Source organism: Homarus americanus, unplaced genomic scaffold (assembly GCF_018991925.1).
Source record: "Homarus americanus isolate GMGI-L3 unplaced genomic scaffold, GMGI_Hamer_2.0 scaffold45698, whole genome shotgun sequence".
Lineage (NCBI taxonomy): Eukaryota > Metazoa > Arthropoda > Malacostraca > Decapoda > Nephropidae > Homarus > Homarus americanus.
Window position 1 is genome coordinate 8853806 of NW_024735554.1, and position 22387 is coordinate 8876192.

At 34.2% G+C, this 22387-nt stretch overlaps 1 protein-coding gene across 6 annotated transcripts in view; it reads left to right on the forward strand.

Moving 5' to 3' along the window:
* Nucleotides 1-12095, forward strand: part of LOC121871486 (DDB1- and CUL4-associated factor 8-like) — a 53401-nt gene extending 41306 nt beyond the window's left edge. For 4 of the 6 annotated variants that reach the window (XM_042373849.1, XM_042373848.1, XM_042373850.1 and 1 more), the window contains one exon: nucleotides 9609-12095. In XM_042373849.1, coding sequence (XP_042229783.1) covers nucleotides 9609-9746 — 138 coding nt within the window. In that variant the 3' untranslated portion in view covers nucleotides 9747-12095. The remainder of the gene's footprint in view (nucleotides 1-9608) is intronic. The other 2 variants (XM_042373852.1, XM_042373853.1) reach the window with 1 other exon arrangement.
* The last annotated feature ends 10292 nt before the right edge of the window (nucleotides 12096-22387 follow it).

Below are 22387 nucleotides of genomic sequence, written 5' to 3' on the forward strand. Positions count from 1 at the left end.
GGATTACAAAACCAACTCTTATTTAGTTTTTAGTTTTTTTTTTAAGTTTGGGAAATGGTATTGAATTGGGGAGATATTGTTGACTAATTTGGCTTGTTGTATTTATACCTCTAAATCTGCCTGCACCTCAGATGCCTTGATACCTATGGTCACTTCCCTAGTGGGTTGAGGAGTATAATAGAAAAAAGCTTTAGGACATAAACCTTCCATCACAGCCTAATGCATGCCCTTCACTATCTTGTCATGTTTCCCTTACTTACTGTTCCTTTTTTCCCTCTGAGGCAGCTTGTTGCCTTCCACCATTCTAGCTCTTTTTACCTCACTGATCTACATTATTTGTAATTCTGTCATTCATCCTCCTCTTCATGTGTTCTTACCACCTCAAGGTATTTCTTTTAATTCAATCAGTAACCCCCACATAAGTACATTTGGCCTTCTCAGTCAACCCACAGGTCTTATGCATATCTCTATTGGTCATCCTTTTTTCAACTTTTAATACCACCTAAAACTAAGATTAATTCACTACCACAGCCTGCATTATAGACCAGTGTGCTACGTTCAATATCTACTTTTCACTCCTCCAAGTTGGGTTCTCGGTCCTTTCTTTATATCCAGGGTACCATTTTTCTTATGGTTCATACTGTGGTCTTCCTGAGGCCAAATGCACAGCCAATTGCAGATACACCATCACCTACTTCAGCTCTCCTGTATAATTCTAACTTTGTTTCTAATGTTAAAGCAGCCCTCTTTCACTTCATCAATGATAAATAGAGGGGTAAGGAGATGCATTAGGTCACTTAGACAACATTGCATTAGTCAAATGTAATGGCAAATCCTCTCATTATAAGATGAGATGAGAGTAGCGTAGGAATGCGCACAACAGTGGATGGTGACACCGAGTCTGGGAGTGCGCGGGCTGCTTCATATGACTGCTCACCCACCTCTCCATCCAGTTCCACAAGGCCTTACATGTCCTAACTGCATACCAGAGTCCACCTAGCCAGTTTTACAATTGCTAATTTTTCTCTTACAAAGCAAGAAAGTGGCAGAAGTAGGTTCTTAGCAAAACAGCAAAGTCACATAAAGTGAAGATCAATTGTAGTTACTTATATAGTTTCTTAAATTAAGTTATAGAAAAAGATGGTTAACTGCAGATATATTTGGTTGATAGAAAAGATAATTCTATTTCCTCCTCCTGTTAATGGATTCAGGAAATGAAGTTAATGCCCACTTATAACTTGAAATGGCAGTACAGTACCGTATATTAATTTTTAACAGGTAAGAGACCTCTGAAAACTTTTCTTTAACCATGAAAAGGTTTATGATATACATACCTGGAAACATGATTAATTGAGAAATCTCTCTTCATTAGAACATTTCAGGGCAGGGTAGGCAATATTCTTCCCATATCCCACACCAAAAGAGAAAGAAGTAGGCCTTCCCAGGCGAGTGTCCTTCGTGTGACTTGCGTTTCCTGTGATTAATGACTTTGCCTGCTAATATACCCACTAGTTCAGTAGTAGAATTCATTTTTATTTGCAGACAGTTAAGCCATATACAGGTAGTGTTTTTCCAGTTTAATAAATTTCTTACCAGTCACTAGCAAATAGGAATTACCATATCTGCTAGTGTATGAACTGATTTCATATACCCTGTAGTATAGTTCGACCCCTGAATGTTTAGTAAAAAGGCTGAGTTTTACATATACGTTTTGTACAATTCCACCGTAGCTTTTAAGAAATACTATAACCCTAGACATATTTTGAAGCAACACACCATATTCGCCCCAACGCATCTTGGCCATGACAACAGCTGGACGACGAAGTACAGTACAGTATTTGTCAGTTATTTCACTACACACGTGGCTCGGGACACAGCAGATAGCTGAGATCCCACACTTTGCTGAACCCTCCTTTCCCCCTTCCCTGCTCAGTGAACTAACTCTCGCACACAAATAAATGTTTATTCCCTTTGTTTTTTACCTATTTTTTTCACATTTGTTAGATTGTGTGTGCTTGTAACTGAGAAAAAAAATTGAAGAAAATTATGTATATCTACCCAAAATTACGAGTTGAAAAATAACCATAACATAGTTCACAGCTCGGCCTGGTAGGGAGTGGGCTGGGGGGGATGTCTAACATGGCAACAATGCCCTCAGCAATATAAACAAAAGGCTCTTCATTCACTAGGGCAACACTGCTTTTAGCGTAGCAGGCAGTCTTTTGTGAATTTTGATAATGTAATATATTGGAAAGGTATTTTAAATATTGTCTCCCAAAAAATATCATATTTCTTTATTTTTTTTAAAAATAAAATTTGTATGAATGGTGCTTCATGCCTCTTCCAACTTCTTTTGTTCACACAAAGTTGGGAGGGACAACTGTATGTAACAAAATTATTACGGACACTGATGTACAGTATTTGAATGAAATACTGTACAAGGTGCCAGTTTGAAAATTACCTTTAATTATGTTAGTTATCCACATTTATTTTTTTTTTTATTTTTTTTTTTTTTACTGAAAATGGAGATTCAAACAGCTAAACCCCATAGACAAAGTCTTTTATCTGTAGAAAATGTTTTTTGATATCCTGTGAGGTAGGACTTTTAGACCATCCTGTGTTTGTAGAATCAGAAATAATTAGTCTCTAACAGACTGACTTCATGAGGGAATTCAAATTCTTCTCAGTCAAGGAAGTAAAGAACCTGTTAAAAAGAGATCCAGTTATTGGACAAAATCTGAAATACCCACAAACTCTATGCCAAATTTTTTTATAAATATCTTTTGCTCTTATGCAGTTGTGAATCACGTGTTGTGTTGCAGGTGTACCATAGCCTCGAGTAACTGGAGGGAATACTGTACAAGGTATACAGAAAATAATAGATAAATTATTTGTATGTTTGTAATCTCATGCCTAATAATCACTTAGTAAGTGAAGTGCATTAATAATTTTCTGTTGGAGGTAAGAGAACTTAGACATAGAAAATTAGTTTACTTTATAATGAATGTGTTTTATACTCCAATATTTACTGAAGTAAGTCTGTTTTGTTCAGGAAATATTGATGAGAATACAGTACTATACTGTATACTGTGTATTTTGTACCCATAATAAAGATATTTGATAATGGTTTATGATAAAGGAATTACTCATTGTTTAACTTATCAGAGCAAGGTAGTTATAAAGTACAGGAACACTTTAGAGTTAACTAAAAAATTCAACTATTATTTTCTATAACTTTGAGTTGAAATTTTAATAAATATGAAGAATTTGCTCAACAGATATTTTGAATTCTTTTAACAATTACAAAGTTAAGTGATGAAGGAACACTTGAAACTTGAACTGCATTATGAAAAAAATTATGAAGTAATTATGAAGGACATTAATTATGAGCAGAGTAAACTAAAGTTTAAGGGTTGACTGGTTTAATGTGTAAATAATGGCAATAGTGTGTTGAAGTAGTGTGACATTGCTATTTAGTTTAAGGCTCTGTTGCATGATACACCTTTCATCTGTAAGTATGGCAGATCACATCTTGAAGCCATTTGCAATTAAATTGTTGTATGTACAATAATATTAATTGTAAAGATTAGAGAAAAGGTCATGAATGTGATTCTTATAACTGCAGATGAAAATTTTTGATCCAGAACTCCATTAATAAGGTTTGGCTAAATGTTGGATAATAATTAGCTTTTTGATGTCCCCAAAGTGGTCATGCTTACTACCATTATTTTTATTCATCATGGTTTTTAATCTGGAAATGTAAATGTCCTCTTATGTGTTTTATTTATAATTCTTATTACAGTACACACACACACACACACACTCTTATAGCCATGTATAGTACTGATGGAAACAGTTCCTGGTGATATGAAAGGTTGTCTTAAGGTTATAAAGTTTTATATTCAGTGATATGGTTGAATCAAAACTCATTCATGGGCATATGATCACCCTAGGGCTTACTGTACTTTGTGCATCTGGTGAGATGTAGGTAATTCATTCCAGTGTTAACTAGTATGCATGACAGGGTTTTTAGTACCACTGTATCAGTTGTTTTTAAAATTTCTTGTAGATCAGCTCTCTTCCTTAAACATTAAAAAGTCAACCTGAATATCACCCATAACAAGTATATACTGTACAGGACAGATATTGTATCCCTCACTTTACGAACATTCAGGATACGAATATTCATTTATACGAATTTCTTAAATTAACACCTCTTTTTCATTTTACGAAAGGTTCTCCTGCTTATATAAATTTGGGTCCCAGAAAAAATTGAAACCGCGTTCCCCCGGGAGTCAGCTGGGGCAGCCATCTTGGAGAGATAGGCAGAGACATATTCTTACTCAATGGTCATAGCAACCCTCCCACATCTCTCAGCTTGCATCTTTCTTTCTGCCATTCCCTACCCCATGTGAATCCTGACTGCCTTCCCTTAAGGTAATCGATCCCACCATTCAGTTTGTTTGTCTGAATTCACAGCTGAGAGTGGTGGTGTGCTTATTTAAGTGTTACACATAACATCGTTGGTGGCATTGTAGCCAAGTTAAACTCTTCACTGTAGTCACATCCCCCTAGTCCTCTTGCTACCAGGCTGAACTGTAAGCTACGTAATGGTTATTATTCAATTCAAAATTTTGGCAAGTTAACTTGACTTTCTTCTATTTTTATACTCGGTTACAGGCATACACAATCTTACAAAAGGAATGTGCAAAAAAAAAAAATGCCAAACACCCTGTAATTAACTTTTAAGTTAAAAAAATAAAGGGAATAATCATTTCTTCAGTCAGCAGGTGAGGTATGTTAGTTATTTTTCAACTTTTGGGTTGATCAGGTTAACTTTCTTTTTTTCTTTTTTTTTTACTCGGTTACATGCACAGACAGGAGGTCCCCGATTTACGAACACCCGCCGATATGAACGGGGTTCCGTCCCGACGACCAGGTTGTAAGTCGAAAAGGCGAAAATAATACATAGAAATTCTAAAATGGGTGTCTCTTTTTCTTCTCAGCACCACAAGAACTCTCTACTTTTATGCTTGCCAGCCATTTTAAAGGGAATTACAAACGAAAATTTTGTCAGTACACAGCACGGTCACTAACGTTGGGACTCGAAAATGCGTAATGTGAAAAATATTTTATACGAACATGGCAGTCGTATGTCCGGGTTGTTGTAAGTCGAGGAGAGACTATATTTTATTTACCTGAGTTATTTTTTTACTTTAGTTTACTGTATTTTATCATTGCTTCTTCTTTTGTCTTAAATTAAGTGAATTTAGATGTATATAAGGACTTAGGCTATGATATAGTGGGATTTTAAACATTGTTTTGTAAGTATGGTATGCATATGGCATGTGTTCCGACTTGCGTACAAATCTGACTTACGAACATCCTCAGGAACGTAACCCGGGGAGTCCTGTACTGTCCTTTAAATATAAGTGCAAAAAAGACAAAAATAACCATCATAAGGTCAAAACATGAAGGGAATTAATATTACTTTGTGTAGGAGAGTTAGTAGGCTAAGCAAGGGAGCTGAGGCATTATTTCAACAGGGCTGAGTTACTATGGCAAGTTTTGAAGCCATGCAAATGTGACTTGTGCAAATGGCAGTTGTGTTGAACTTTCATTTAGCTTTTCCTTAATGGTTTTAGCTGCATATTTTGTTCTAGACAGTATTCTATTATCCCTCTCAGCCTCTGTGAGACACACTTGCATGAAAACTTGCACTCGGCCTCGGATGTTTTGCCAAAAAATCTTTGAAAAAAAATATTTTTTAAGGGCTCATTTCACTGCCATGGATATTGTTTTATTAGTTGTAATGGAGTCTCTTTTAATGTAAAATTGTCTGAAAATTTGTATGAAACCATAAAAAAATTGAAAATTCTTAAAATTTATACCACTTCGAGTACAACTTGAAAAAGTAGGAAAATGTTTAGTGACATCTCGATTTCCATTCACATTTTCCTTGTATTATGGTGTTCATTGATATGTACTATATACCAAAATAAAGAACAAAGCCTGTAGAATATCGTGGTACTGTATATAAGGAAATATAATATAACAAAAATTCGTGGAATAATTAAAGGGCCAAGTGGTGCACCCTCCTCTTGCTGTAACGGCCAGAGCGATACTGGCGTCATGCTGCGCTGCCTTGCACGCGATGACCAAGACCGTCTCGGGAAAGGTGATGAGGCCCACACAAAGAAAACGTCGTCTGTCAAATGGCGTCCAAAGTTCAGTCGGTTTCACTGAATAATTTTTTAGTTGTTTGAAAATATAGCCCATTGGATGCCAGGTTGGTGTCGCGAGGCTGAATGTAAGTTTTTTCGCCTTTTATGTTCGATGCCACAATGGTGTTGTGCGAGGTCGAGAGGGTTAATGTTTTTAATGGGTTATGTAGTATTTTTCATTAGCTGGGTAGGTTTTTTGTTGTTGTTCGTGAACCAATTTCGTGTTTTGGGGGTATAATATTTTTATTTATTTATTTTTTGCTGGAAAGTGAATCCTATTTTTCCTTTTTTTTTCCCGGTTACATACTTGAAATACAAAAATTCACTTAAATGAATGATTTTCCAAGAACCTAATCATTCGTTAAGTGAGGGATACCTGAATTAACATTTTCATACACACTAGATATGCTGACCATGTCAATCTTATTTTACAGTTTTTTGTGGCATGAAAATCAGTTTCTGGACTAACTTTCTCTTGTTAATTAGTCAGAAAGATTGCAAAGAGATAAACAGTCATGGGTCTTCACAACCAGTGTGTTTACAAGTGCTGTGAATTTAGAAATTGCTTCTAGTATTACACCCTTATCTTTTACAATAGGGTCTATTTTTCTCATATGCTTCTAGGCCAACTTCTTACATCTGAAAATTTTAATCTAAAATATTTGCTCTAGTGATATGATCAATGGAATCTTTTGTACAGTAACAGTTAAAACTGAACAGAATTCACATTCTAAGATTGCACTAAGCATTCTCAGAGCAATTGAATAGCCAATCTTGACTTGACATTCTGCCAGGTTAAGTATTCTAGGTGATTGAATTCTAGTTATGAAGAAGTTGTACAATATAAATTATTAAAAAAAATGCCCTTGTGGTAAAAAATGAGGAAGTAAAATATTTTTTGAGTGGTTAGGTAGCAATCTGGTGGATAATGTTTTGGACAGCTGTTTGGCATTTCTCCCCTCAGTTTGTTATTATTCATGCCCAAGGCAAGGCTGTATGAATTTCTCGATTCATTGCAAAGTTTCCTGTAAAGTATTGGACAATTTTCCCTACAAAGTTGTGTGTGTGTGTGTGTGTGTGTGTGGTGGCATTAATCATCTATGAATAATCAAGCAACAGGTCCCCCCAGCACACCTGTTGCATTACTGGTACAGTATATTTTTCACAAACTCAATAAAAGTTACCTGTGCTTAATTTTTTTTGGAGCATAATTGTGGAGGCTTTTGGCAATGCCCTAGGTGGGTGTAGGCTGAACCATGGCTGAGTTGAGACATAATGCTTCCACTCACACATGGCTCCCCACACAGGAGGAAATTGATACCATTATATTTGATTTAGGAGACAAGGATGACCCTGCCTTGCATACTTTGCATAGTGACAGTGATGTAAAAGAGTGAAAATGGTGACTTTCCTCAAGATTTGACTAATAGTTTTAGTGAATCATAGGGGTGAGTGATAGAGGGAATATGCTGGTGGTGTTGGGGTACCTTCTACCCATGTGGCTTCCACATAGGATTGAAGTGATCCTTTGTTTACTCAATTCCTCAACTTTAATGGTGTAAATAAGAATTAAATTTTCTATAAGCTGATAAGATTTTAAATAATTTGATTTATTTTTAAATTTCTATATTCACCCAGCCAGTGGATAATGACCACAAGTTGCCATCATTGTATGAAGAGTGTTAAAAGGGTATTTATTTCAAATAATTGAATAGTCAAAACTGCAGATGTTAATTACATGAATGTTGAGGTTCACTTGTATATTTTTTTTCGATTCTTCTTATAACTGGACTTTAGTTTTATATCAAAGTCATACATACAGTAAAGGTGTTGACCGTTATACATTTGATTGATATATGATCGATCAATTTTACAATGTTAAAAACAACCAAATACCGCAATGCGATGGACAAGTCAGATTTACATTGGTTGCTACCAAATGTTTTCCTGCATTGTTACTGCTATGAAAAAGTGATGTGCAGCAACTTGCAATATTCCAAGATATGACGATTCAATTTTGAAATGGCATAACACATGCGACCCACACAGGATGTCGGACTGAGCAACTGAACTGTCACATCACCTAGAGCAGTGGTTCTCAACCTTGTTTGCCCCATGCACCCCTTTCACCATATGTCAGAATGTCATTCCCCCCTCCTTTCCAAGATTGTCTGCCTCAAAAAGTGCATTCCAAATAATATGCATATAATACTGAAAATCCTTTATTTTTTCCATATTAGTATCAGTTCCCCCCCTCCCCCCCTGGTTGAGAACCCCTGACCTAGAGGATAGTTTGCATGAGGAAAAAGCTATTCTTTGTACATAAAATAATATATACTGTACTGTGCCAGTAAATGAGAGGAATAAATAAAAATAACTAATAAATAAAAGAAAAAAGACGTTTTTTTTTCTTCTAAAAACCAGTTTTTGTGATATAGTCCAGAATGCGACATCTAGCTTTATACCCAAGTGTGTAAATGCCTATCATCAACTCACCAGACCAACATACAGGCAATTAAAACATCTAATAATTACTTAAGTACTACGTAATATTAGGAGGACACGTCGCTCCCTGGCACCATTTGGCAATCCTTTCTTCACTCGGGACACGAGACCGCAAACAGCCGAGATCCCTCTACCCCATTGTGTGGCCTATTTCCCACACATGAGAAATGTTTATATCCTTTGTTTTTCACCTAATGATAATTGTTATATTTTTTTCCACATACTACATGAAATATTGTGTGCATGTAAAAAAATATCAAGAAATTACGTTTGTCTACTCAAAATTACGAGTTGAAAAATAACTTGTGTGAGTGCTAACTCTAGCTCTTCAGGGTCTCGTAAGCAGACCCTATTTTCCCCATAAGTTATTCATGTCGATATGCGATCAATCACCTTATGATGGCTTTGCGAAGTTCATAACCCCATCGTATAATGGTCAACACCTGTACTTTACCCCTAAAATTTATGCCTAGGGATACATCTACCCCTTCATACATTGTTTCTAATGGGAAAATTAGTTTTGCATACCACAGAACCCTCGCAATAAACAAGGACTACTGTACCTGCATATATGCAGTGCTTCACTTAGGTTTATTTACTTCTGATGGTGCACAAAACTTGAAGCAAGATTGTAATTTTGGATCACTTGATTATTCACTTAGAATCTATGTACCTCAGAAAATTAAGTTAATCTTTTTTGTGTTTCCTGCTCAAAAGTTGTGTTTACACTATAGTGTACATTGTCCAACTAATTCTACAAAAATCATCACTAATCCTCTAAATTTAGTACTATTGCAGGCAGCTAATGGAGATTTCCTTTTATAACCCCCATCATAAAATTTGAAAGCAAATACTGAATGAATTAATTTTCACACCCAGATGGCAGCAGCAGGAAGCACTAGCAACAGCAGTGTTGGAGCTGAAGGTGGTGCAGGCACCGGAGGATCTTCAAGTGATGATAGTAATGACAGTGAGGATTCTGATGGTCACCGGGGTGTTCAGTGTGCCACTCACTAGTACTCTTTAAAACTATGGCATTTTTTGAGGATTTGTATTAAGGTCAAGAATAACATTTTTATGAAGTGCTTTTTCATAGTTCACTTTATTGTTTAAAGAATTGGTATCCGGTGAGGCATGTTCTGCATTCTGTTGTAACACCATTTATTGCTTGGTTAAGTGTTGCAAATGCTACTCATTCAGAATATAGTAAAATTGTATGAAAGAGTTTTTAGAAGAATTTTTGTTTGTTTTTTCTTGCAAACTTTAATATTTTGTCAAATATACTACAGTACATGAAAGCGAATACTGTATATTTTGGGGGTACTAAGTGGAAGATGAGGAGGGGAAAGTGAAATTAAAAAATTATAAACCGTTTGCATTCTATGATACGGTTCATATGAAGAATATCCTTCTGTTTATATTAAGAGCAGATACAAAAACTTAGTAAGAGAGAGATTGCCATATGTTTTATAATTGTAATCAATTATTATCAGCTGTCATTAAACAACTTTCCTAAGCATTACAAAAAATATGTCATCTGTGCTATACCTGTATGTATAAAGGGAATTTGTTATTTTGAATACGTTTTTATTATTATTATTATTATTATTATTATTATTATTATTATTATTATTCCCCACATTATTGAAGGGCATGTTACTTTTGTCGTGTGTGTAAGTTGACCTACTATTAGTTTCTGTTCATTAAAAAGAAAATAGTTGAAAGATTTATTTTGAATTTGGTGTGTAGTTGTCATGAAAAAAGTTTCCAACTCGAGATTGATTTTGGCCATACCTTGTTGATTATTTTAGTTTTGCTCTTTAAAAAAAACAAAATTCATCCAATGGGGTCATTTATGTTATGGGGACTTAGCCTTATCTTTATACAGTAATTATTGTTATAAAGAAGTTCTGGTTATATAATAAATATTGTTGATGAAATTTAAACTTATATTTTATAATTTTAGGGGTTGGACAGGGTGTGGCAAATGATTGCAGTACAAAATTTCAGTTACAGCAATTAATTTTTGTATTGTTAAGCTCCTTTAATGTTTTCTGTGGTTTGAGAATTTCAAAGGCTGTATACTGTATCTCAATTAGAAAATAAATCGAGGAGGAAAACAAAGATAGAAGAGCTGAATTAATGTTAGTGTAATTCAGTATTGTATACTTGTTAAATACACAGTATAATGTGTGTTTATTTTCAAAAGTTTTTCTACAAATTTTTTTTGGGTATAAAATTGTGTTGACTGAAGTAACAGCCATTTAAGAATTGGTAAACATCTCGGCAGAATATTAATACCCTGTATAATGCTGAATACCTTAGATTTTGTGAGGTGAAGTAATTGAGTTTGTGTTGACAAATTGTAAATTGTTCACCTTACATTACCCAGTTAGAGGAAACAAGAGATTTGAGAAGATGGCTTAGATAGACAGGATGGTAAGAATTATTATACAGTATTCATACAAGTGAATGTACAGAAATGATAGGGCGAAGGTGTGCTGTCTGGAAGGGATAGCTCTTCTAAGTTTACATTTACTATTAGTCATAGTGCTTAGGTAATATTTTATGCTGTAAAACTACATAGAGCCAAGTAGTAATCATATATCTTACTATATTTGGAAATGTTAAACATTTTCAAGTGAAATGGTTTGTTCTATTGTTAGAAATAATTCATAGGTTTAGGTTTGAAACTTGACAAATATTATGAGAAACCTAAAGGCAATTGAATCATTTATTAGTTTTATATAACTGAGGAAAGATCACAAACTTAAGGAAAGTCAAAGGGAAACTAAGTAACCTGTAGCTCAGTTGATGATTTACCCTTTGTATGGATTTGCTGTATGAGAAACAAATTTTATTGTCTCTCTTTGAGAAGAATAATTGTAGGAGTTCAATATGTGTATGAAAAGACATATGTGTGGAAGGGATCAAGACCCATGACTAGGTTACCAAGATGATATCCTTACCTTTCTTTATAGGTTGCCATTTGCTCTAGGGATTATTATCTTAAAATTTAATGCCAATTTTACAACATAATTCTGAATATCTCATTTGAACAGAGCATATGTATGTTAGTGATAAACAAAAAGTCAAGCTGGAAGAAGGCAAGTGAACTACAATCTGTAAAATGGGTTTGTTTGATAACATGTTCTTCAAAGATTGTAAACCCAAAATATCACAGGATATATTTACAATGACCTTAATTCTTACCATAGGACTTTTATCATCATTCGTCTGTCCAGATTACAACTGAGAATTTCCTGTATAGGAGAGGCTATTTAGGATTGCATGCTGTCATGTTTCAAATAGGTACGTAATCAAGTGTATGTAATTATGATATTTATTAAACAAGTTATACAGTTTTCTTAATATATACAGTATAATCCTTTTGATGCTGAATATGTAATTTTGTCTAAACAGTATGCAGATCCTGAAGACATTGTTGTGCCTGAGGTCCAGAATTAAGTTTGTGTGTCTTTCTAAAGGATAATCTGTGTGCTTAGATATAGAAATCACAGATTAATACTGACTGTGATAATTCTTTTATTTCCTTGCTTTTTAGGGAATGTTAACATATTGCTGATAGAGTACAACCTTGGTCCCATTCTGCAATTTATTTTGTTCTTATTGACCTATAAAAGTTGAATACTCTGTACACAGGCAGGCCAAATTATTCTTGATCACCAAAAGGTGATACTTCCCAAGGGTGACACAAAACATATTGTGCATAATTTTGATGTTACTAATATTTTACAACGTTTTTGCTCACTTGAGCATTGTGCCTCCTAACTAGTACCCTGTACTGCTATATTGGTAAATATTCAACAAAACTGGAGTTTGTTCCTGCAGCTGTAACATTGTTATGGAAATATGATGTGTCATTCTGTTTTATATCTCATGAATGATATATGCACTTCTTACTCAGGAGTGTGTATGAATACAGTACAGTACTGTATAACTAATGGAACAAATATTTTTTTTTTATAATAACAGACCACAATGAGATGGATTAAAATTTAATAATATTACACTATAATACACAGTACAGGTTGTACCCCTCTAGTCCGGCATTCTGTGGTCCGGAAACTCCCGTGGTCCGGAACGATTTTAGTTTGTCCAATAGGTAGATAGGCATTTTTTTTTTTTTACTTATCTGAATTATTATTATTATTACAGGAGTATTAAATTTTTGCCCCTCAGGCCCCAATGTGGGTCAGTGACCTATGCCCGGGTGGGCTAATCCCCTTAAAAAAAAAAAGCCGCGGGAAATTAAGGTTTGTTTACATCCGGCAGTTCGGCTGCTCTCTCTCTCTCTCTCTGCTTGTCTATACAGAGTACAACATTTAACCCTTCAATATATATGAGCAGTAAATAAGTGTTGCTTTCATATTCTTATGTAGAGAAATGACGATATGTTTTCACATGTGCGCACTTACATACGCGCAGTCTCACTTTTTTTTTTACCATTAATGGTTAGCTACTTATATTGTTCCATTTTAACATTAAATAACATTACAGGTACTTCAAACAACCATATTAATTTTTTTACATTTATTTTACTACAGCTACAATCAGGGTCTTATTTTCTTCAGTTTTATATGTAGAACCAATCAGTCACTGGTTTTGTAAGCTTTAACATAAACAATGCTGGCAGCCGTCTCTTCTCCTCTAATATTCCACGATTATTAATAAATTGTATTGTTAATTTTGCACACACAAACATTAATTCAATAAAAACAAATTCAGAAATATTACAGTAATTAAAATATATATGAACATTAAATAAGTGTTGCTTTCATATTCTTATGTAAAGTAATGACGATATGTTTTCACGTGTGCGCACTTACATATGCGATCTCTCTTTTTTCTTTACCATTATCGTGAGCGACTTCTATTGCTCCATTTATTAACTTTAAATAACATTACTTAAAACAACCATATTAATTTTACTACAGCTACAACCAAGGTCTTATTTTCTTCAGTTTTATATGTAGAACCAGTCAGTCACTGGTTTTGTAATCAACGAAAACAATGCTGTGTCATTTCCTCGTGTGTTTTAATATTCTACGTATTATTAATGAATTGTATTGCTCATTTTGCACACATACAGTAAACATTAATTCAATAAAAAAGACATTCAATAATAAACAATAATGAATCTTTTGTACATAAGAGAAATGACGCTGTTTACACGATTATGCACGTCGTCTGCACGTTGGCGGGCCATTCAAACCCGTCGAAATTCAAGTTTCCGCTGTCAAAATTTTTATTTATTTTTTGTTTGTTTGTTCCAATAAAATACATTAAGAATTAAAAACTCGCGAAATTTGAGAAGCTACTATACGACATTTAACCCTTCAATATGTCTTCAAAGAGACCATGATGCAGAGAAAGTGGTGCTAGTGCTTCCAAGCATAAGCACAAGTCACTATCTATCCAGGAAATGGATGAATTTCCATGGTCTGGCAATTTCCATGGTCCGGCACCGGTCAGGTCCCGAGGTTGCTGGACTAGAGAGGTACAACCTGTACTACCTAAATGCTCATTTCATGATTAGTAGTGTTACAGATTTACTTAGGAATTTGTAGAAATAAGAATAATGTTTAATTTCAGTCTTATTAATCATGCTCAGTTGATGTTTGATTACTACTGGTTGTTGGTTTACATGAGCCAGGCTTCGTAATGAAAAATCTTAATACCTTGTGATTTATAATGGTTATTTGGGTTTTAGTTTTAAATTGTGTTGAAACTTTTAGGAATTGTATATTTATACTGTACTCAAATTAGAAGCATATTTAGTTGTGGAGCTGTTTTATATTTAGATGTACAGTATAAATATTATGTTTAATAGTTATACGTACATACTGTATATTGTTTATTAGTTGCATTTCCATATAAGTGCTGTATATTAATTTGTGGATGTGTTTAACAATACAGGGGTATTTGCATTCAAATATAATTGCTTTGTCATGCAAAGATCATGTTTTATTACAAAACTTAAGGATAACTGACTTACAGGTATTTGGCCAAAATGTTGAAAAAGATAGTCTTTGTATATAATTAAAATGCATTATGTATCACCATCTGATAGGACTAGTAAATAAATGTAAATTGTATCATCTTAATATATAAATTTATTATGATTACTTATCCCAATGCCAGTTTATTTTTTCAGTTAATATGGTTAATCTTAGGGAACTTTTGCCCTCCAGTATTTTCAGCCTATTTTCTCATACATATATACTACAGTATGAAGGAATGTTGCCTTGGATATTACTCTAGTGACCTTCATTGAATTTGTTTGATATGCTTGATGTGTCTGCACTAAAAATGCATTAATACTGAAGGTAACGGATGGTTGAAGTTTATGCATGAAGAAACAGTATTTTGGTGCATTGAAATCTCTTTATAATAATTTGAAATACATCATAGGAAGTATGTTTGCTTACTGCAAATTATTGACTTGGCATGATAGGGAGCTTAATGAAAAGTCAATTTTTGTTAAGCTTACATGACGGGCATAGTAGCTTTTTTGTGCATTTATTTGAGAAAGAGTGGACACTTTTAAGGGGTTATCCGAGAAAAACAACACTTAGTATTAAAAAAACATGAGATATTTTGTTGAATATGAAAATAAATTTTTTTCCTTTACCTAATTTATATAAACTGCCCATATTGTTGGTCTTTAACATGTGAACAAGGTGTCCAAATTACGTATCATTTTTTGTTCTTTGAGCTTCTTTGTAATGTTGTCACAATGGGTTAGCCACAAATGTAATGAGAATGTGACCATGAAGCATGTGAGTAATCTGTTTTTCATGTCAGGCTATAAATTTTTCTTGGATTTTTTTTTTATTATTATTATTAAACAGAATGGCTCTATTCACAATCTCCATGAAAAAAGACATTGATAATTATAATAATAATAAATGGACCTCAAAATCTTACTTGAGTGTGGAGGCATAATTTTCTGAAATATGAACAAACAAGACACAATTATTAATACACTGTACAGTACAGTATGTCCTAAAATAAAGCACTGTGTACACATATTAGTATCTTTCATACATATTTCTGTTTCAGAAGGTTGTACTAATGCATCTTGATATAACAAGAAGTTCATGTATTATGTATAACTACATGTCTATAGTATATATGCAGGTACTGCATATGTATACAGTATAGTAATATCTCCGTTAGCCGGAATCCCTCAAACCCAGAACTCTCTGATAGCCGTAATTAAGTTTTCTCGGAAAATTTTCTGGAAAATTCTTAGAAAATTTTCCCGGTACCCAGAAAATTCTGTGGATGGGGGGTTTCATTCCGGGTTCGAGAGATGATGTAATGGGCAATTTCTGGAACTGCCAAGAACATTTTTCCGTTACCCAGAAAATTCCGGGAATGAGGGATATTTTTCTGTGTTTGAGAGATGACGTAATGGGCAATTTCTGGAACTTCTGAGAAAATTTTTCCGTTACCGCAAAATTCCGGGGATGAAGGATTTTTTCCGGCTTTGAGAGAGTCGTCTCGTTACCCGGAAATCTCTTATTCCCGGAAGTGCTCTGTACCAATTGTTGTGGCTAACTGGGATATCACTCTTATGTATAGAATCATATTGTTCAATAGATTTATGCCTAAGAAAATTTATGGTCTGCATCCAACAAAATTGTGATGAATTCATGTTTGTTGGTCATGTACTGTATTTACATGAAGTACTGTAGACATTGGATATGTTACCAGATATATTATTACCTCTTATGTAACTTATTTAATTCAAGTTACAGTTGGGTATCTATGACTGTTACCACCATCTTCCTGTAATATATCTCTGCTGTATATGGTGGCACATATGTCTCTTTGCCTGTATTTGATTTGCCATCTTTAGCTGTTAAATATGATGGCCTTTGCATAATCATGGGCATGAGTGTCACGTATCATTTGTTATATACAGGGTACTGTACTTTTATTGTAAGCAGAAAGTACCTTAAAGTTCAGTCATATCTAATTTGTTTATATATTTTTTGTTTTCCTTGAACTGTTGGGGCATATAGTCACTACTTTGTCAGACCGTCCATCTGTGTGTGTGTCTGTTCATTTAACAGTCCTGTATTGTACATTTATTCCATAACTCCTCAACCATTCAAAGAATATCAGAGAAAAGTGACATAAGAATGTGACTTAAAAGATGATTTGTTGCTACAAACTACAGATTTTTGTGTATTTATAGTTATTCCTTTCAGGGAGTACCAGTTGGTGTCAGCATCCTTTAGTTTTTACTGGGATTGTAACTTCAGAAATGCTTGATTTAAGATATATTTTCATTTAATTAATTATAACGGCTATAGAAAGGATGAAGTGAAATAATTATCTTTTTCCATTACAGTAATAGATACCATGTGGAATCTCAGGGTATTACCGTAATCTGATTTTAAATACAAAAGTGGATGGTAAAATTAAAACCAGTAAAGTACTTATAAGATTTATGCACTAGTCTGTTTAGTAAATTTAGGCTAATCCCATATCAAAGAATGACAAAAAAATTTTGTTTTTTTAAAATTAATTTCTGCTTTATTCCTTTTACAAAATGGCCAAGGTAAAATTATTCCTTCATAATTAATTATACTTTAAATGTACTGCACTGTATAAAATTGTACTGATTCCATTTGTATCTTCATTTAATATTTGCTTATTACTAACATGTTTATATATACAGTACAGCAATATTTTCAGAGCCATATAAGTTAATCCCTTGTTTTTATGTATTGAAACTACTTAATTATTATCCTCCTGATGACATAAGTTATTTATATTACTCCATTAGTTCTATTTATTGTAATGTAATGTGACTAACTCCATCTTTATCATCCAAAGCATGTCATGACAGCAATGAGTTTATGCCTTTTAAGTATTTCTTGCCTTTACTTGCTCTTTGCTACTTTACCTTATCCTATAGATTGTATAGGTCGTCTTGCTTTAATGTACTGTATTTATTTTGTTTTCATGTTACAGTATTTATTTCCAAGTTCAATGTAACATGGATTAGTGGGACATTTAGTTGGATGTTGCCGGGTGCCTATGTCCAATCTCATATCCTTTCTAAAGATACAGAATTTCTGACTAATGATCCATGGAGCATACAGTGCTTGTAAGGAACACAAGGATAGGTACCGTATTAAATTTTAGGGGGGAGTAGTCATATCATACTTGATTTGAGTGTCTGAATTGATTGGTAAACTGCATTTTGTGCCTTTAGGTACATCATAGAGTCTGTTGGCACGTTGTCTGTTAGAAATTGGGATTGAATATAGCAGTCAACTCAAACAGTATCTGTAGTTTTTTTTATGTATGTTACAGCACATTTCAGCCAAGCAATTGTAGATGACACAGCAAATCTTGAATATCTTTTATTTGATACAGAGTACTACCAGAAATCCTATTTTAAGTTTTTTCACCATGTACATATATATTAAAGTACAGTATATATTTTTACAGCTGAAAAAAAATGGCGTTAATATCATGTAAGGGGAATCCTTTACTTTATGAGTTTCCTGCTCTGGTTACTACAGTGTTAAGGTCTACTTAGTTCTTGGTTAAAGGGTTCACTATAGAATAAGGGTTGCCATCACCCACTCCACTTGAAGTAAACAGGATTGATTCTGGAGCCAATCTGAGTTAACATGATCTAACTTGGTTTTATATGATAGTTTTAGTCAACATATCATGTAAATGCCCCGAGCTAGTTAACATCCTGTATGGAAGTTTCCCAGTTCACACATTGGGAAAAGGCATATGTTCACAGCCTAGTGGGTAATATACTGGATTTGGGGGAATTTTTTCTTTTAATATAGTGTATTGTAGGTTAGTGCACATATACAAGATCTCCTGACTGTATTTATTGAAGATATTTTGCATTTGAAAACAGTTTTGTTGACTGCCATTTCCAAGGACAGTTGAGAATATTAGCCTGTGTTTATAATAATGATTTGCATTTTCTATATACTTGTATTAATAATTACCTATTGCGGAATCTTTGTCACTTTTTGGGGGGGTTAAGTGACAGAAAAAACAGCATTAGCTCGACAATTGTTGTATGAGAGGAAGATATCATACATATATTCTTCATGCTTAATGTATATTAATTACTCTTTACATTACCTTATTGAATGTGATAATATAATGCAGAGATTACCTCTTATGTATGAGGCATTTTCATCATAAGAGTCCATTATATGATGTCTGAATGGTTCACTGATGGCTATTTATAATGGCATTTGTCCAACCTTGCGCACTTACCTTTGAAAAGATGTTTTAATCCTTGAAAACTATAGTCTTTTTGTTATAATATTCTGTAAATTTGAAGATGGGGAGGATAAATGAAATCCCATGAATGATGCTTTGTGTGTGATTTATAAGAAAGCTTACATATTTCAGAATACAGTATAATTTTGCTTATGGTAGACCTCAGTATTTCATGTAATACAATTATATAGCTGCAGTCATTGTTATAGTAACTGACTCAGCTACCCATAAAAGTGTTATGGAAGAAGTTGATTAGGGCATCCACTCATGAATTGACAGTTGTGTTTCTAGGCAACATTCATAGTTTAGTCTTGTTCATTTTCTAACTCCTTTCTCTTTAAGTGCAGGAGTTTCTCACTAATAAGTCTTTCATTAAATAGTCTTATTAACACCAAAATTACCTATAATCACCTTTTACAAGTAACTAAAGTTTATTGACATGTTCTGGTGTTCATTTTGCAATACAATACCTTCTATCCCTTGGCCAGAATTTATTCATATATCCTTATCAAAATTCTCTTAAGCTTGCAACTCTATACAGTTTCAATTGTGGTATTAGACATTATATTCTGTTTCAGTTCTTAACTTGACAACCTTCAAACTTTCAACTTTTAATTAATACAATGATATCTACTGTATCTATTTTTATTACCTCCAGGAACTCGTATTGAAATAGAATGTTCTCCAGACTTTTAGTCTCTGGCAGTTGAGCTAATGCCAGTTTGCAGATATTCAAAGAACTTGCTCCCTTTCTACCAGTGGTGTTATATCAAACAAAGAAAGCAGAGTGTTCATTGTTAAGGTAAGAAACAATTTTGACTAGGAAACTGTTGGTCTGTTATCAGTGATTTATGATAATTTGGTAATGAATACTGTACTGTTAAATAACTGCATAACATTTTTGAATTACAGTAATAATGTTTTAGTGGCATTTCAGCAATATTTTTGTAGTTTTATATGTTTTATGCATATATACTGTACTAATGCTTGTATAAAGGATAAAAAATTTAATGTTTAAAGTTTCTAAAAGTAAATATTTAATATCAAATTTTTCAGAATTTTCTTCACAGAGTGCTATCACGTAATGGGAATATTCAGTGATCCTGACATTAAATACTAATAATTCATCAGAATAATGGACTCTGTGGTGTACATATACTTTCTTGGATATATATTTAAAGTTAATTATATTTATTTTCATTGAGCAAGAAAATATTTTGACAGTGCGGGGTGTTTCCCTTCATGGTAAACCCAGTAAAGAAAGTACTGTTAACATATCAAATAACAAGAGGTTTGGTAGAAATAGATGCTTTTTATTACTGTACTTTAAGAGAAAATTAAAATTAAGCTATTGCTAAATGGTGGTCGAGGGTTGTCATCATTGTTTTTCAAATCAGATTAACACGAGCTGTGTTTTTATCTTGTTTCATTTCACTGACGTGGTCAACATTTCCAGTTTTATATATTGCTTGAATTAATGTTAAAATTTCATTAATAACTGACAAAAAAAAATCCAAAATATAAAATATTTTAGGAAAATTTCTTCATGTTTGGATCTGTTGAATTATATGAAGTTCCTTGATGTCTTATATTTTAACATTCATCTTGAAGTGATGTTTCTTGAATATATATTCAAATACTGTATATTAAGAGCTAGGCTAAGAATTAGCCATTATCCAAAGTTACTTCAGCTATTTCTGTACCCATAGAATTGCCTTGTAAATATCAAGTAAATAGTTATAGATGTTTGTAAATGATGTTTTAATGGCCCTTTTAATGTTTTCTGGACTATAGATTCAATACTAGGGTAGTAGCCCACCTTGAGGTGCTGAATAACTACCATAAGGACTTTTTGGCCAATATCTTGGTTTACAGGAAGACATTCTCTGTTACTGTTTAAACAATGGCAGGTGAACAAACTGGCCAAATTTTACTTATCAAGAAAGTTCACAGCTACTGAAAGGAAGCCAGCTGAACTTGGTCTTCCTGGATGTAAAGCTGGAAAGTAGCAAAAATGTCTTCAGTCTAGAGGTAATTCCCAGGCAGATACCCATTCTGTAACAGGTGAAAGTGTTCATGTTTTCATGGTGAGGGTTATGGCAAAACAAATAGTGCAGGAAAGAAATGAAATTTATAGGTTAGAGCAACTTAGAGGTATGGTTGGGAAGTTGGAGATTCCTGCAATTTTGCAGAATTTGATGTTTTAGGGTTTGGAGAATTTGTGGTTGAAGGAATATACAGGTAATCCCTGGGTTACACACAAATTCCATTCTTAAGTTGAAAATGTACCTAAGTCGAACCACATACCCTGTGCATACCGTATTTACAGAACAATGTTTAAAATCCCACTAAGTATATCATAGCCTAAGTCCTTATATACACCTAAAATCATTTAATTTAAGAGGTACGGGCGGAACGAATCAAGTGTGAGATCCATCAAGATTCGGGAGAGGGAAATTTCTGAAACCGTGTCTACAAGTGCCCCATTTACTGCTAAGGTGACTAGCCAGGTTAGAGACGTAACTCTAATGAAGGTGGAGAAGGCATTAAACATCTGGGTGGAGGATATGAACCATTAACGTGTCCCCATCGACGGCAACGTGCTCAGGGAGAAGGTACCGAGTCTTTTATAACCAGTTTAAATCTGAGGTTCCTGAGGGTGAAGTATCCACCAGCTCTGAGAAGAATTTTAAAGCCAGTGCAGGTTGGCTCAACCATTTCAGGAAGCGTTTCAACCTGAAAAGTATTACTCGCTGGTGAATCGGTATCGGTGTACGAGGCAGCTGCACGGGTGTTCCCAGGAGAATTCAGGAAAATGGACATCTTCCAGAGCAGGTCTTCAATGCTGACGAAACATTTGTTTTGGAAGAAAATGCCAGACAGAACCTACATTTCCAAGTCTGAGAAGCAGGCCCCCGGGTTCAAGGCTGTGAAAGACCGCGTCACCGTCCTGCTATGTGGCAACTTAGTGTCTTGAGTATGACCCCTCTATGGAGTGCAGCTTCAACTTCTCATGAGGTCTTACAAGCCTTAAAGCTCAGTATAAGAATATGTTCCAACAGCTTTAGGAAACAACAACGACAGCTTCCCATCACCATGTTCTTTTAAGAAAACCTCAGCATCAACATTGTCAGCAGATCAGCCAATGCCCTCAACTTCTCGCAGTGACCTTGAGCTGCCCACATCCTCCCCTGCATCGCTATTTGAGCTTGACGATCCCCCCACGGTGACGTGGGAAGGGGATGAATAATCTCAAAACAACACATGTCTGTCTACACACAGGTATTGTCTGTGTTCTATTAATGCTGTTATGCACTTGTTACAGATGTTGATATTACATTACAGTAGTGATTTAT